The sequence below is a fragment of the Hyperolius riggenbachi genome, chromosome 1 (assembly GCF_040937935.1).
Source record: "Hyperolius riggenbachi isolate aHypRig1 chromosome 1, aHypRig1.pri, whole genome shotgun sequence".
Taxonomy (NCBI): domain Eukaryota; kingdom Metazoa; phylum Chordata; class Amphibia; order Anura; family Hyperoliidae; genus Hyperolius; species Hyperolius riggenbachi.
In genome coordinates, this window is record NC_090646.1 from 638,597,430 (window position 1) to 638,614,692 (window position 17,263).

The 17,263-nt window shown below is 48.4% G+C and overlaps 1 protein-coding gene across 3 annotated transcripts in view; it reads left to right on the forward strand.

Moving 5' to 3' along the window:
- LOC137530224 (phospholipid-transporting ATPase IC-like) overlaps nt 1–17,263 on the forward strand; it is a 114,635-nt gene that overhangs the window by 70,018 nt on the left and 27,354 nt on the right. For all 3 annotated transcript variants that reach the window (XM_068251291.1, XM_068251292.1, XM_068251293.1), the window contains exons 17-21: nt 4,032–4,144; nt 4,772–4,936; nt 9,043–9,154; nt 13,394–13,469; nt 14,862–14,988. In XM_068251291.1, coding sequence (XP_068107392.1) covers nt 4,032–4,144; nt 4,772–4,936; nt 9,043–9,154; nt 13,394–13,469; nt 14,862–14,988 — 593 coding nt within the window. The remainder of the gene's footprint in view (nt 1–4,031; nt 4,145–4,771; nt 4,937–9,042; nt 9,155–13,393; nt 13,470–14,861; nt 14,989–17,263) is intronic.

The following is a 17,263-nucleotide window of genomic DNA, read 5'->3' on the forward strand; positions in this document are numbered from 1 at the left end:
AGCTAGATGACTCCCTTAATCCCTTCCTTTCCCCACTCCCACCTTTCAGTATCGGTAGCCAGCTCGCCTCCACACCACAGTAGCCATCAGTGTCACCTCTCTGCTCATCTCTAGCACAGAAGCTTCCACTTCCCCTTTGCTCCATCAGCCGCTGCTGTACATCTGTCCCTCCAACCAGCATCTCTTACTTGTGGCTTGCCAGCATGTTACCAGTGAGAGATGTGAGCGATCTGCAGCTGCTATTTCACATCCTCCGCTTGTAACTCTGAAATACTGCCCAAGTCCATAGCCGCTGGCCACAACGTCAACGTGCAGAGAGAGCAGGGTGGTCGCTGCACAAGCGGCTGGCAGCAGAGTACCGTGGTCAGGCGCTCGCCTGATCTCCCTGCGCTGCAGCAAATTCTGCACCAGTTTAGCCTGCTGCTTTGGTGCCCTTGCTCCTGTGGTGCCCTAGGCCATGGCCTAGGAGGCCTTGGCTTAAATCCGGCCCTGTTTGTGCCCCTGGGCCAAGTATGTTGTGCCTCCCCTTCCTTGTGCCACAGCTCCCCTCCCATTCCACGTGCAGCCCCCTCGTCTATGTGTATCATCCATGTACTGCAGCACCTCTCCCATTTCATGTGCAGCCCCCTCTTCTATGTGTATCATCCATGAGTAGCAGCCTCCCTCCCATTCCATGTGCAGCCCCCTCCCATTCCATGTGCAGCCCCCTCTTCTATGTGTATCATCCATGAGTAGCAGCCTCCCTCCCATTCCATGTACAGACCCCTCTTCCATGTGTATCATCCATGTACTGCAACACCTCTCCCATTCCAAGTGCAGTCCCCTCTTTCATGTGTATCATCCATGTACAGCAGTGCCCCTCCCATTCTATGTACAGCCCCCTCTTCCATGTCTATCATCTATGTACAGCAGTGCCCCTCCCATTCCATGTGCAGCCCCCTCTTCCATGTGTGCCATTCATGTACAGCAGCCCCCTCCCATTCCATGTACAGCCCCCTCTTTCATGTGTATCATCGATGTACAGCAGTGCCCCTCCCATTCCATGTGCAGCCCCCTCTCCCATGTCTATCATCTATGTACTGCAGCCCCTCCCATTCCATGTGCAGCCCCCTCTTCCATGTGTAACATCTATGTACAGCAGCCCCCTCCCATTCCATGTGCAGCCCCCTTTCCATGTGTATCATCCATGTACTGCAGGGCCCCCTCCCATTCCATGTGCAGCCTCCTCTTCCATGTGTATCATCCATGTACAGAAGCCCCCTCCCATTCTATGTGCAGCCCCCTCTTCCATGTGTATCATCCATGTACAGCAAACCCCTCCCAGTCCATGTGCAGCTCCCTCCAATTCCATGTGAAGCCCCCTCTTCCATGTGTAACATCCGTGTACTGCAGCCCCCTCCCATTCCATGTGCAGCCCCCTCTTCCATGTGTAACATCCATGTACTGCAGCCCCCCTCCCATTCCATGTGCAGCCCCCTCTTCCATGTGTATTATCCATGTATTGCAGCCCCTCCCATTCCATGTGCAGCCCCCTCTTCCATGTGTAACATCCATGTACTGCAGCCCCCCTCCCATTCCATGTGCAGCCCCCTCTTCCATGTGTATTATCCATGTATTGCAGCCCCTCCCATTCCATGTGCAGCCCCCTCTTCCATGTGTAACATCCATGTACTGCAGCCCCCTCCCATTCCATGTGCAGCCCCCTCTTCCATGTGTATTATCCATGTATTGCAGCCCCTCCCATTCCATGTGCAGCCCCCTCTTCCATGTGTATTATCCATGTATTGCAGCCCCTCCCATTCCATGTGCAGCCCCCTCTTCCATGTGTTACATCCATGTCCAGCAGCCCCTTTCTACATGAGCAGCTCCCTTGAGCATCAGTTTCACTTCTTTATGTGTTGCTCCCCATTTGCAGCCTTCCCTTTCATATGTAGCAACTCCTCTTTTACGTCCAGGTGCCTCATTGTGCTGCAGCCGGCCAAGACCCGGGCCCTTGTGGCCTTTCTAGAAATCGGCCCTGTGAGCCGCAGTTATCCATCCATAGACAACACTGAATCAGTCATCTCCAGAAAATGTCCTTATTGATTTGATTTTGTAAAGATGCTCATGCTCATGCGTGGCGTCACCCAGCCTCATTCATTTGCATTGAACGGGGGTTTGTCACTTCGTGCTGCTCCTCAGCCAGCAGCTCCACTGCCTGTATGGACTGGTTCACACTTTCAATTATCTGCGTAGTATGAAGCTGGGATGGAGCACGCTAAGCAGTGAACAAGACCATGCATTTTCTGCACTGTGCATTTTTGTTTTTTGCATTGTTTTTGATGCATTTTTGTATGCGTTTGCATTTTACATTTGCGTTTTTAATGATTTTTTTTGTGTGTTTCGCATTTGCCTTTTCACTCATTTACCTAAGCAATGGAATAAATTACAGTAACATACTTTTTTTCTTCTTTTTTTAAAATAAAAACCATCACAAATGATTGTAAAAACGCATACCTCTGTGTCTCCATTGATATATATTATTTTCGAAAGACTTTTATTAGCGGCAAAACCGCCAGCGATTTCCCCAACGCTAGCATATCTGCCTAGTATGTTCCTAGCCTGAGGCTTCACCTACATAATCTGTTCATAGTATTCAATATCCAGGGCCAGGCCGAGGCAGAGGCAGGAAAAGCGCCAGCCTGGGGGTGCAGCAGCGTGAGAGCGCATTCCTCTCCACTTGCCCCCGTCACCCTCTAGTCTGAACTAATCTACTGCAGCATCCCTAACAGTCTAGAGCTACGTGTCGATCATAAGTAACTGTGTGCCCGCCCACAACCTTCACTGCCATCAGAGAGAAGACATTGCACCCACGTGTCGATCATAAGTAACTGTGGGCCCGCCCACAAGCCGTGCTGCCATCAGAGAAAAGACAAGGGCGGCTGTTGCTTGGCCTGCTTCCTACTGTTGCTAAACAACACTGATGCTACAGTGGAGGAAAGCTGTCTCTGTGACCAAGCTGCAATTCTTCCCACATGAAGGTGTGCAAAGGGGGGGGGGGGGGGGGGCGAGGAGGATTCCTGCCTTGGGTGCTGGAGACTCTTGTCCTGGCACTGTCAATATCTGTTGACCCTCATATTACATGGAGGTGTTAAAATTGGTCAGTGATGGGCCAATCATAATTAAAAGTGTGCACCAGGCTTTTGAGTGACAAAGCATCTTGAACAAGCTGATGTCCATTTCCAGCTTTCCTAAGGTATATGTACACACATGTGACTCCTGTTGGTCGCAAACAGCCAATAATGACTATGTCAGCTGATGATTGGTAAGTATATACAGCAGCCGCCAATCACAGTGCATTTTTCAAACCCGAACCCCCCACACGGCTGATAGGAGCTGCTCTGTCTTGTACTGATTGTCATCCCTCCGCCCTCCTCCACATCGCTAGGCCAGGGGCATAGCAATAGCCATAGCAGCCATAGCAACAGCTTTGGGGTCCAAGAGAGGAGTAGTCCCAAGTAGTACTTCATGTGTTCACTTTATTTATAATAATAATCCGAACGTTTGTATAGCGGTTTTCTCCTGTAGGACTTACAGCACTCAAGAGCTGCAGCCACTAGAGGCACAATCAAGGGGCCCCCTGTAGTGTTTAGGGAGTCTTGCCTAAGGACCTCTTACTGATTAGGTACTGACCCTAGCCAGGATTTGAACTCTGGTCTCCTATGTCACACCCTCTGACTTTGTCTCAGTGTCCATGGATTATACACACAGTGTACATTGCACGGGAATGTAAATTGCTCAGTCAACTCATATCTATAGGGTAGGGACAGGTGGCATTGCTCAAGAGTGCCTATATCTGATGGCCCCATAAAAAAATTTGCTATGGAGCACCATAGTCTCTAGCTTACACCGCTGCGCTAGCCTCAAGGCTTTGGATGTGTCTGTACAACATCGTTATCGGATGTGTGTACGTAGCTTTACTTTTTCTTTGGGTACAGCCTGACCTGGATAATGGGGGACAAACACTAATATTTTTATCTGTTTATTCGCAGTGCGAGAACCCGATGGGAAGATAAAACTATACTGTAAAGGCGCTGATGTCGTCATCTACTCTCGCCTGCATCCAATAAACCCAATCCAAGAAACCACTCAGGAGGCATTAGATGTAAGTGCAAATGTTGAAGCATTCCCGATAATACGGTTATGATAGATGATAAATGTAGCATGATGTACTGCTCACAAGTCCAGCTAATGATGGTGTCTGTACAGCGACCATTCTTTAAAGGGGTCCAAATGAATATGAGAAACGGGGGGAGCAGTCATGTATGGTGAGCTGTCATAATACTCACCGCTCCCTCCGTGCTCCATTCTGCCCCCTCCACTGCCTGTAATTGCCCTCCGGCACCCTCTGCTGGTCGGCTGGGTTTGGCATCAGTGCGCTTGCGCTGGCTGGGCTGCATGCGTTCTAAAGTATGCAACCACGGCTGGGAGCGCACTGCGCAAGCGTATGGCGTCATGTGACAGTCCGGCCCTCCCACACATGTGCAGAAGACCCAGACTGGACCTGACGGAGCCTGTTACTGGGGCTGATCACGGCTGAATGGCAGACCGCAGGAGGACGGCAAGGGATTCAGACGAGCTTATGGAGCTGGAGGAAGCCCCGGGTAAGTATCGAATCTTTAGAATTTGACGTCTCTGGTACACTTTAAGCATGAGTAGACTAACTATGTTGCACATACTTGCAAACTTATAACTTCACATTTACCTTACACTCCTTTGTTTGTTCTATAAGAGGTTTGCTGAGGAGACTCTAAGGACGCTGTGCCTCTGCTACAAGGACATCAGCGAGGAAGAGTACGATAAATGGGACAAGAAGTACAAAGCAGCCAGTACGGCGGTCCACAACCGTGATGAAGCACTGGACAAAGTCTATGAGGAGATTGAAACCGGCCTGGTGGTGAGTGAAACTAATAAGCTAGAAAATCATATTACAAACCAAAGAAAAGGGAAAATATCTGCAGCCTGGAACAACCAGCAGCCATTCACATCTGATATACATTCCATCGCACAATACATGTTTCAAGAGGAGGCTGGATGTAGCAAACTGCTGTATGGGATATACTGTGAGAGGTTCTGCATGAAAACATGTCTGTTAAAGAGATGTCACGTCATGGCCGTTGTCACAGCACCAGGGCCGGACTTTGCATTAGACGGCAGGGGCGTTTCTAGCATTTTTGTCACTCCAGGCAAGAAGTCATGTCCCCCCCAGTCGCCTGGAATGCCTAGGCCTAAAAACTCCCCTGGTAGAACAGGGGAGGAGGTTTGCGCCACGGTGAGGCAAACCTCCGGGCAAGTGACCTAACCTAAATTTAAAACCTTGGGAGCAGCTAAGCAAAAAAAAAATGTGTAACTTACATTTGGTAGAACATTTGGTAGAACAGTGGGGAGAACGCCAGCGCATACCACTAAGGCTGCATCTGAAATGACCACCAGCTCAGTGTGTAGCACCTAAATAGATTTTCTGCACACTTCGCATTCAATTCAGATGCAAATCATATGCAAATCTGCTACTACTTATCATGCAAACAGGAGACTCAGAAGGTGGGGCTGGGAGCAGCTAAGGTTAGCTGCTCCCAGCCCCTCCTTCTGAGTTTCCTGTTTGCAGAAGTGTGCAGAAAATCTATTTAGGTGCTACACACTGAGCTATCCTTCTCCTCCTAGACCTCTCATCAGCATTCGACACTGTTGATCACTCCCTGCTACTCCAGTCCTTGCAATCTGTGGGTATCCAAGACCGTGCCCTAGCATTGTTTTCCTCCTACCTCTCAAATCGCTCCTTCAAGACCTCCTTCAATGGTTCCTCCTCAACCTCCTTCCCACTTTCAGTTGGAGTCCCCCAAGGTTCTGTTCTTGGTCCCCTGCTGTTCTCCATTTACACCGCCTCCATCGGAAAACTCATCTCCTCTCTGGGTTTCAACTATCACTTATATGCAGATGACACCCAGATTTACCTCCATACCACTGACCTCTCCACCACCACCATGGAGAAGGTATCCTCTGGTCTCTCAGCTATTTCATCGTGGATGTCTGCCAGGTTCCTAAAATTAAACCTGGATAAGACTGAACTCCTAATCTTCCCGCCCCGTGCTGCTTCACCCCCCACTGACCTCTATGTCACTGTCAATGGCACAATCATTCACCCAACCACACAAGCCCGCTGCCTGGGTGTCACCCTAGACTCGGCCCTCTCCTTCACCTCCCACATCCAAACCGTAGCTAGAGCCTGCTATTTCCACTTACGGAACATCTCCAAGATCCGGCCTTTCCTGACCCCAGACACTACCAAACTCCTTGTCCATGCCCTCATCATCTCCCGCCTGGACTACTGCAACTCCCTCTTGTCAGGCCTTCCTCAAAACTGCATCGCCCCCCTAAAATCCATCATGAACGCAGCAGCCAGACTCATCTACTCCTCCCACCGCTTTGTCTCCACAACTCCCCTACGCAAATCCCTTCATTGGCTTCCAATTCACTTCAGAATCAGCTTCAAGATCCTACGTTTGGCATACAAATCCATACACAAGTCCTGCCCAACCTACATCTCTGACCTGGTCAGCAGATATACACCTGGCCGCCCACTTCGCTCCTCCAACGACCTCCTCTTAACCTCCCCACGCATCTCGCACTCCCATGCCAGACTGCAGGACTTCACTAGAGCTGCCCCTATCCTGTGGAACTCTCTCCCACTGCCCATCAGGCTCGCTCCCACCTCCAACACCTTCAAAAAAGCACTCAAAACTCACTTCTTCAAGGAGGCCTACATCAACTCAACACTACCCTAATCCTTTCTGCCAATAACTTCTTGATGCACCCCCTCCTTTTGTGTCACCAGCCCCTCCCTCTAGATTGTAAGCCTTTGGCAGGGCCCTCTCCCCTTATGTATCATACTTGACTGTGTGCACTTTACCCAGAATTTGGAACTGGTGATTTTTTTATTCATTCCAGTTTATGATCTGGCATTGTCCTATTATCTGCATTGTGTTATGTATCTAATTGCTATTACCTGTATTGTATCTATGGTCTGTTACCTGTATTGTTCTGTCAACCCTGTTATCATTGTCTGTAATCCTATTTATACAGGTGTTTCTGAATGGCATCCATGAACACATCCAACTTTGTAGTTCACAGTATTCTCAAGCATTCTGTAGTGTTGAGCCAAAATTTGCGTAAATTCCTGTTTTCGTAAATACGGACCCAAACTTTGCCACTATGTCGCGAATTCATAATTTCGTAATTGCCAAACAAACAGTAATTCAAAATTCCGTAAACAAAATTTCTGTCACGTAATTTCGCGTTTCGGCACAAATTCTTGTTTAACGTGAAATTTTGTAATTGTGTGTTTCCTATAGAAACAGTGATTTTAATTATAAAAATAGGCGTAATTTCATTTTTAATAGTAATTATGCAAATGTAAGTAATTACTAATCTCAGGAAAGTCACTCATTGATTTCAATTACTGATAATGCAAAGGCCCCTGTACATGCTGTCGCTTTAAATGTATCAGGAGGCTCTTTCTGCAGCCACTTCTAAAGTGGCCCATACACTTAACGATTTTCTCACCGATATACAGCAGATTCGATCACTGTGATCTAATCTGCTGTGAAATCATTGCGCAAACGCTGACCGAACGATCGATTTCCGTCCGAAATTGATCGTTCCCTTTGATCCATCCATGTGGAAGATTTCACTCGATTAGTGGCGGATCGGGAGTGCGTCGATAGCGGCGTTCGAATGTCCGACCCACGCTAGCGGCAATACATTACCTGATCCAGCCGGTGCATATCCCCGCTGTCACCGCTGCTCCTTCTCCGCTGGGCTCCGGCAGGCTTCACTTCTTCCTGTCCCGACAGGAAGTGTAAACAGTAGAGCGCCCTCTACTGTTTAAACTTCCCCGGACAGGAAGTACAGTGAAGCTGCAGCCCTGGAGCCCAGAGCGGAGATGAAAACTGCAGAGACCGGGGGACTCGCTCCGGCCGGAGCAGGGGGGCGATGGCAGCGGCAGCTTCACAGATGGTGAATCGATTTCATGCTGAGATCGATTCACAATCTTTTCGCAGTAAAAAGATAAAAAGTATGGCAGCCATACGATCCCTCTCTGATCAAATTCAATCAGAGAGGGATCTATCTGTTGGTCGATCTGATGGCAAATCAACCAGTGTATGGCCACCTTAAGACAAGTGCTCTTTGTCAAGGTGCACTTAGTGGTCATGCATGCTGAGACACTTGGTTTTGGGCCTTGCAATATCTGATAATGCAAAGGATCTGCACGTGCTGTCGCCTTAAATGTATCAGGAGGCTCTACCTGCAACCACTTCTAAGACAGGTGCTCTTTGTCAAGGTGCACTTAGCGGTCACGCATGCTGAGACACTTGGTTTTGGGCCTTGCAATATCTGATAATGCAAAGGTACCTGCACATGCTGTCGCTTTAAATGTATCAGGAAGCTCTGGACAGGAACACAATTTCAAAAACAGCCGAATTTCCAAAATTACGATTTTGGGAAGCTTCAGGGTACCAATGAGGCTTCCCCCTCCCCTGTAGCTGCAGGCAATCCAGCGCTGGCTCCCCCGAAGTCTCCCGGAATCCTCCCTCGACAAGCGCTGATTTATTTACCTTTCCTGGCTCCAGTGAGGGCGCTGTTGCGGCAATCAGCACGGAGATAGGCGGAAATAGCCGATCTCTGTCGGTCCGCTCTACTGTGCAGGCACAGGAGACTTGCTCCTGCGCAGTAGTGCGGACCGACAGCGATCGGCTATTTCAACCCATCTCCGAAAGGAGAGCCGATGCTGCGCCTGCGCTGGAGCCGGGAAGGTAAATATTTACATCCCCGCTGTTCGGGGAGCTTTATCGCCGTCGCCGTGGGACCGAGGAGGACGGCTTCCCCCACCCCAGGTAAGTACCCCCCAGAGGAGGTTTTTTTTTTGTTACAGGTTTTTTTTAATGAATTGAGAAGTATTTTGTGTTTCTCAAAATAAATGTGCCTTTTTTGTACTGTACTCATCAGTTATTGGGCGCCACGGCGATTGAAGACAAGTTACAGGACGGCGTACCACAGACCATCTTCACTCTGGCAAAGGCAGACATAAAGATCTGGGTTCTAACCGGAGACAAGAAAGGTAATAATAATAATAGTATTTTATAGTACTTTTCTCTCCAAGCGCTGTGACCCTGCGTTCTGCAGTCTCCAAGGCTCGGAAGAAGAGGTGGGTTTCCACTTGCCGACCAAGTGGTTTCCTATTGATCTGTGCTGGGTGGGCTCTTCAGCCCCCAGCACAGATTGTATTGCAGGCAGGACGATCAGACTTCCTCCCTTTTTTCCCCTCTAGGGGGATGTCCTGCTGGGGGGGGGTCTGATCGCCGCCGCTCTGCTGTGCCTTGCGGGGGGGGGCTCCTCAAAGCCCCCCTCCGCAGCGCTATTCCCCCCTCTCTCTCCCTGGCTCTGTAGGCGGTACAGGACGGCGATACGTCCTGTACCACCTCTGATAGGCTTCAGCCTATCAGACTGTGGCGATCCCCGGCCTATCAGAGGCCGGGGATCGCCGATCTCCTTTACGGCGCTGCTGCAGCGCCGTGCAGTGCAAACACCGGGGATTTCTTCCCTGCGTGTTTACATTTCACCTGCGAACCGTGAACGGAGGCTCGCAGGCAGTTCATGGAGACACCCTCCGTGAACTGACATGGAACGGTTTCCATGGAAACCCACAGACAACCAGTTTACGCCAATCGGCGTTAGCAGGTCGTCAAGAGGTTAAAGCAGAGAAGGGGCCTCTCCCATTGATTCTGGAAGGGATTTCCATAAAGTAGGGTAGGGATGGTTGGAAAATTCCAGCAGAATTTTGATTTCTCGAGTTTTAGATAGAAAATGGGTTTACCGCAGCGGAAAACAGCATGCGGAAATTGGAATTCCGTGGAAATGCCGCGTTACCGCAACTCGAAAAATTTACCCAAATCACAGAACTCGGAAGCATTAGACCAACTAGAGAATGCAGACTTTTTCTGCAAGAATCAGATTACCGCAGTAATTTTAGGCCAATAAGAAGACAATTAACTAACTTTATTGACAAAAAGAACAAAAACATTTTGCGGAAAATCTGCAGAATTTGAAAGATCGGATTTCTGTGGAAATCCCAGAATTGGAAAGACACTTATTGGAAAGCGGAAATTTCGTCGGAATCAGAAATTGGCCTCAATTCACTAAACTTATCTCCTGTCTTTAATAACTCTTCTAGAGTTGTTACCATGGTGATAAGGCATGTAGTATTCAGGAAACATTTTACCTCAGGCAAGCCTAAAGTTAACTCTTCTGTCTTTAAATTAACTCTCCAATCCTTAAAATAACTCCAGAGTTAAAGACAGGCTGTTAATTAACTGCGTGTGAAAATAACTACAGAGGAGGTAAATTAACTACAGAGGAGGTAAATTAACTACAGGAGAGGTAACTTAAGGAATGAAGAGGTAAGATAACTCTCTCACGTGTGGAGGTAAATTTTCTCTTGCCTTATTATCTCTAGCATGATCTTAGTGAATTGAGGCCAAACCTTTTCCGACCATACCTAAAGGATGGGCTTCATGGGAAAAGGCCGTGCACCAAATGATTTTATGTGGATCCTGATAACCAGATTCACCAGATTTGCAGAATGGAGGGGCGTATAGTTCCAATAGATCACTAAGCCTGGATGTTACATAGTTATTTGGGTTGAAAAAAGACATACGTCCATCGAGTTCAACCAGAGAACAAAGTACAACACCAGCCCGCCCCCTCACATATCCCTGTTGATCCAGAGTAAGGTGAAAAAACCCTTACAAGGCATGGTCCAATTAGTCCAAATTCCTTCCAGACTCCAGATGGCAACCAGATAAAATCCCTGGATCAACATCACTGGGCATTACCTAGTAATTATAGCCATGGATGTGTACCCCAAATCTACTGGTAACTACTCATACATTTCTAAAGCATGGTACGCACCTTTAATTTTGATTTGCCAATGACAATTTAATTTTGTTTGGCAATTTAAAACCTTCAAGAAGTACGAGGGCCAACAGAGCTTGAATGCTATGAACATGCACTAAGTTGGCAGATATGCAGTCGAGTGAGAACGTGCAAGAAAAATCCTTTTTGTGTTGCCACCAGGAGTGCCACTTTGGCCCAGGCAAACCAAGGGGCCGCTTGGGTCCTCACCCATAGCAGTGGGCTGCCATGCTGCCAGAGCTGCCCTGTCTGTGACTTGTATGGTCACCGCTACTCACACACAGACCTCAAATCAGTGGAAACGTGAACAGAGGAGAGAGCAGGGCAGGGACGATGAACTTGTACAGATGTGGGAGTGACATCATTGCTGATTTCCTGCATTTAAAGGACAACTTAAGTGAGAAGACTATGGAGAATATGGAGGCTGCCATATTTTTTTCCTTTTAAACCATACCAATTTCCTGGCAGCCCTGATCAATTTGGCAGCAATAGGGTCTGAATAACACCAGAAACAAGCAACTAATCTTGTCTGATCTGTCAATAATGTCAGAAACACCTGATCTGCTGCATGCTGCATGCTTGTTCAGGGTCTAGGCCCTAGACTCTAGGGTTAAAAGTATTAGACACAGAGGATCAGCAAGACAGCCAGGCAACTGTTAGGCCCCATTCACACTTGTAAAACGCAAAACGCTTTTGCTAGCGTTTTGCTCTGGCGATTAACGCAAAAAAAAAATTGCCATTCACACTTGGCGATTTTTTGCGATCGTGATTAGCGCTTCTATAGCACTAAACACGATCGCCGGGAAATCGCCTGAAAATGGTGCAGGATACAAATGTGCATTTGGCGATTTGCGCTAATCGCCAGCGATTAACGCTAACGGCCCATAGGGTATTATGGCACTAGCGCTTTAAGAAGCGCTAGCACTTTGAGCGTTTTGCCAAAATCGCCGGCAAAACGCTCAGATGTGAACCAGATGTGGGCCTTAATGCTTAAAAGGAGATAAATATGGCAGCCTCCATTTCGCTCTTGCTCCTGTTGTCCTTTAAAGTGTACCCACGTGGTTACTGCACGCTGCTCTCTCCTCTTTGGGCCGCTGTTGATCTGCAGGTCTGAGTGTTGGGGAGGGGGGGGGGGATGGGGCAGCAGAAAGCTACATACCCCCACTGACACCATTGCCCTATACAGGAGGACACCTTTGGCTACCTATGCTGGCCGGGTGTGGCTATCTAAACTGGGGGAAAAACTTGGCTATCTATATCGGGGGTATTTTCTCAATTGCGCTCCCCTCCTCTCCCACTCCCCTCTGTCCCAGGGCCTGCTGCAACTCAAACACAGATGCTACATGTACATCTTAAAAAATGCAATACACAAACTAGAGTGCGCTACCCCCTCCCACAGTCCAAAACCTGTTAGGACAGTCCTTATAGGCAATTTGTTTTGCTATTCAATGTCCAATGTCCAGACACTCCAGATATTCCACCCGTGGCGAAGAATTCACATGTATGGAAAGAAAGACAAGAAAAAATTCATAGTGCAATCCTGTTTGTATCAGAACACAGGGACCATCACCCTATGGGGCCCGGTTGTGCAGCTTCTATTGTGGATTCACCTCTATGTGAGTGACCATCAGCCAACAATTGGCTGATGGTCACTCACATAGTGAGGTGAGCGTGCCAATTGTTGGCTGATGGTCACTCACATAGAGGTGAATCCACAATAGAAGCTGCACAACCGGGCCCCATAGGGTGATGGTCCCTGTGTTCTGATACAAACAGGATTGCACTATGAATTTTTTCTTGTCTTTCTTTCCATACATGTGAATTCTTCGCCACGGGTGGAATATCTGGAGTGTCTGGACATTGGACATTGAATAGCAAAACAAATTGCCTATAAGGACTGTCCTAACAGGTTTTGGACTTTGGGAGGGGGTAGCGCACTCTAGTTTGTGTATTGTATCGGGGGTAGCTACCTGTATTCGGGGGACACGCCTTGGCTACCTATACTGGGAGAAGCTACCTTTTACTACGGGAGAGGGAGCATCTGACCGGGGGGGGGGGGGGGACAAATGATGTGCTGCTTAAGGCCACAAAAACATTAGCAGCATCCCTGGTTGTCACGAGGCACGGACACAAAACTCTATATAACAAATCAAGCGAGATCAGATGATCATACATTGATAAATACTTTCTGTCGTCACTGAGACAGATGTGGCCTAATCTTATTCTGATTGATTTCATGTGTGTTCTGAAAGTGTCACTATGTTTCCAATTATAGGTAACGTCATAAAAAGAAAATTAGACAATATTTAGAGTATAACTTTGTTTACAGACTTTTGTTCCTTGTAGATGAGGCCTAATGTGAAATCCAAAATGTTATTTATTTCAGAAACGGCACAGAACATCGGATTTGCCTGTAAGCTTCTGACGAACGATTCTGTGATAACCTATGGAGAGGAAGTGAAGTAAGTAGGACCTGGAGTGGCTATAATAGTTTATGTTAGGTGGGATTTATGTTGAGAGAGATGCTGGACATAGAAGGAGAAGAATATTTTAGTCCTGGAGGTGGATTTGCACTGGTGGGAAAACTGTAGTCAACAATTTAATCCCCCGTTTTTAGGCATAAGGAAACCAGGCAGGTGTCTAGGGTGACACCTACAGGACAGGTGCCTTTCTCACTGTGCAGAAGGTAACAATACTACAGAGCTATTCTCAGGGGCAAACCCAGGATTTTCAAGGGGGGGGAGGGATTCCTGAAAGGTCTCCCTCAGCCATGAACAATACATTATAATAATATGTTAGGACATCATGCTGGGGACACATAATGCAATTTCCCATCTGACTGATTGAATCAGACGATTATTTCCTAAATGTCCGATCTGCTCCCGATCAACAACGATATCGATCAGGAGCAGTTTGGATACAGATAATAATGAGGACAGTCGAAATTGGTAATGATGGGGAAAGTGAAGCATTCACACAGCAGGGCACAGGGCTGTGCTCATGCCTGGCTCTGTTGAGTTCCCCAGAGCTCCTCCATACTCTGTACACACGCTGCTGCTCCATGCTCTGTACACACGCTGCTGCTCCATCCAAAATCAACTGTAGCAGGGAAAGAAAGGGGGCGGTGCTGTAAACTGCAGGATACCTGCAGATATTCTGGTGTCTCAACTTGTGCCTGTACCCAGACACTGCACCAGCCCGGTCTGAGGTTGGATTCTGAGCTGTAATCCCCCCCTGCGTTTGCCTATGATTCTTAGCACACTATGCTTTATGGAATACAGTGGGTTGTGGCAATAGGGGTTGCAGAGCTTGTTGCCACATCTGGGCACCTGGACCTAAAGTGCCCAGACGGGTCTCTCCTTTAATCGTTTCTCCATTGGCTCTTTATTGGTGCTATGCTGGTAATGATCACCTCTATATGTGCTTTGAATGGTGGCAATCACTAGCAAACCATTTCTTTTCCTCTGCTCACAGAGTGCTGCTCTTGGAAAGCCGGATTTGATTAGTGATGAGCACAAAATTTTCATAGTCGTGGTCCAAAGTGCATGTGCTGTTCGGCTGTGCACACGGCCCCGTCATGCTCCCATGCCTAGGAGCATTGTGAATGCTCCTGGGCACACAGGAGTGCAACGGGGGCGCGCATGCGGCTGAGCCGCGCATACACAGGAGACGTCTAGTGACTCCGAGGACCTCAGGGGCTGGAGGAAGCCCCAGGTAAGTATTAATTAGGCCACAAAGCTCATCTCAAGTTCACTTTAAGTTTACAGAGTCATTTATTCCAGTTTGTAGATAATAAAATCCTGCTATATCTATGGTGCTTCTCTAATATATCTAATGAATGTTTGTTCCTACAGTGACATCATCAATAATAGACTAGAGCGACAGAACAATGCTGGGAGTCAAGTTGAGCAACGCAAACTGACTGAGATCGAGGCCCAGAATAACAAAAGGAGGACACTGATAATAACAGGATCCTGGCTGGTAAATACAATATCCCCCTAGTATTTCCTCAATTTAGACAAATTAGAGGTACTGTATTTTTCTGCATATAAGATGCTCCTGACCATAAGACGCACCTAGGTTTAGAGGACAAAAACCAGGGGAAAAAATATATATACTAAACCTGGTGCATCCATGGTGAAGGAGCATCTTGTGGATTATGCCTCCTTTGTACCTCATGTCCGCTTGTTCCTCTTGTGTCTCCCTGTTTCCTCCTCTGTCCCTCTTGTGTAATCCTGTGTCCCCCTTGTGTCCTCCTTGTGTCCTTCTCTGTCCTCCTTGTGTCCTCCTCTATGCCCCTTTGTGTCCCCCTTGTGTCCTCCTCTATGCCCCTTTGTGTCCTCCTGTGTCCTCCTCTATGCCCCTTTGTGTCCTCCTGTGTCCTCCTCTATGTCCCTTTGTGTCCCCCTTGTGTCCTCCTCTATGCCCCTATGTGTCCTCCTGTGTCCTCCTCTATGCCCCTATGTGTCCTCCTGTGTCCTCCTCTATGCCCCTTTTGTGTCCCCCTTGTGTCCTCCTCTATGCCCCTTTGTGTCCCCTTTGTGTCCTCCTCTATGCCCCTATGTGTCCTCCTGTGTCCTCCTCTATGCCCCTATGTGTCCTCCTGTGTCCTTCTCTGTCCTCCTTGTGTCCTCCTCTATGCCCCTTTGTGTCCCCCTTGTGTCCTCCTCTATGCCCCTTTGTGTCCTCCTGTGTCCTCCTCTATGCCCCTTTGTGTCCTCCTGTGTCCTCCTCTATGTCCCTTTGTGTCCCCCTTGTGTCCTCCTCTATGCCCCTATGTGTCCTCCTGTGTCCTCCTCTATGCCCCTATGTGTCCTCCTGTGTCCTCCTCTATGCCCCTTTGTGTCCCCCTTGTGTCCTCCTCTATGCCCCTTTGTGTCCCCCTTGTGTCCTCCTCTATGCCCCTATGTGTCCTCCTGTGTCCTCCTCTATGCCCCTATGTGTCCTCCTGTGTCCTCCTCTATGCCCCTATGTGTCGTCCTGTGTCCTCCTCTATGCCCCTATGTGTCCTCCTGTGTCCTCCTCTATGCCCCTTTGTGTCCTCCTGTGTCCTCCTCTATGCCCCTTTGTGTCCCCCTTGTGTCCTCCTCTATGCCCCTATGTGTCCTCCTGTGTCCTCCTCTATGCCCCTATGTGTCCTCCTGTGTCCTCCTCTATGCCACTATGTGTCCTCCTGTTTCCTCCTCTATCCCCCTATGTGTCCTCCTGTGTCCTCCTCTATGCCCCTTTGTGTCCTCCGGTGTCCTCCTCTATGCCCCTTTGTGTCCCCCTTGTGTCCTCCTCTATGCCCCTTTGTGTCCCCCTTGTGTCCTCCTCTATGCCCCTATGTGTCCTCCTGTGTCCTCCTCTATGCCCCTTTGTGTCCTCCTGTGTCCTCCTCTATGCCCCTTTGTTTCCCCCCTGTGTCCTCCTCTATGCCCCTTCGTTTCCCCTTGTGTCCTCCTCTATGCCCCTATGTGTCCTCCTGTGTCCTCCTCTATACCCCTTTGTGTCCTCCTGTGTCCTCCTCTATACCCCTTTGTGTCCTCCTGTGTCCTCCTCTATGCCCCTTTGTGTCCCCCTTGTGTCCTCCTCTATGCCCCTATGTGTCCCCCTTGTGTCCTCCTCTATGCCCCTTTGTGTCTCCCCTGTACACTCCATTTGTCCCCCTGTGTCCTCCTCTGCATGGGCACAGTACAGGCAGGTTGGAGGTTCATCATATTGCCAGGCGTCCACAAGTCAGGAACTCCCTGCATTTGGAGGAGAAAACGTGAATCTTATAGTCCAAAAAATACAGTAATTAAAATCAATGTCATAGCCCAGCATATTACAAAGCTACTGTAATAGCATTAAATGGATATTTTACTTCAATAAAAAAAAAGAATCTATATGATAAAAATATCCTCACTATACAAAACATTTTGTAGCTGACAGGGCTGTTTTTAGGCATAGGCGAACCAGGTAGATGCCTAAGATGACACCTAAAGGAAGGGGCACCACAGAGCTATTTTTTTAGTAGACTGTATTTTTTTGGAATTCAGATACACCACTGCTAATGGCATTAAGGAAGGGAAGGTTAGTACTTGGATCCGAAGCAGGTGGTTCGGCAAAACAAGGCGCCTCCATAGCAGTAATGTTATACTGCGCTGGACGCAGGAGGGTAATTCAGGGTTCAAGATATCGAGGGACCTTGAATTACATCTCTTTCTAAGACTCGGAGCAGGGGCGTAACTAGAAATCACCGGGCCCCCCTGCGGCTACACCCCTGACTCGGAGG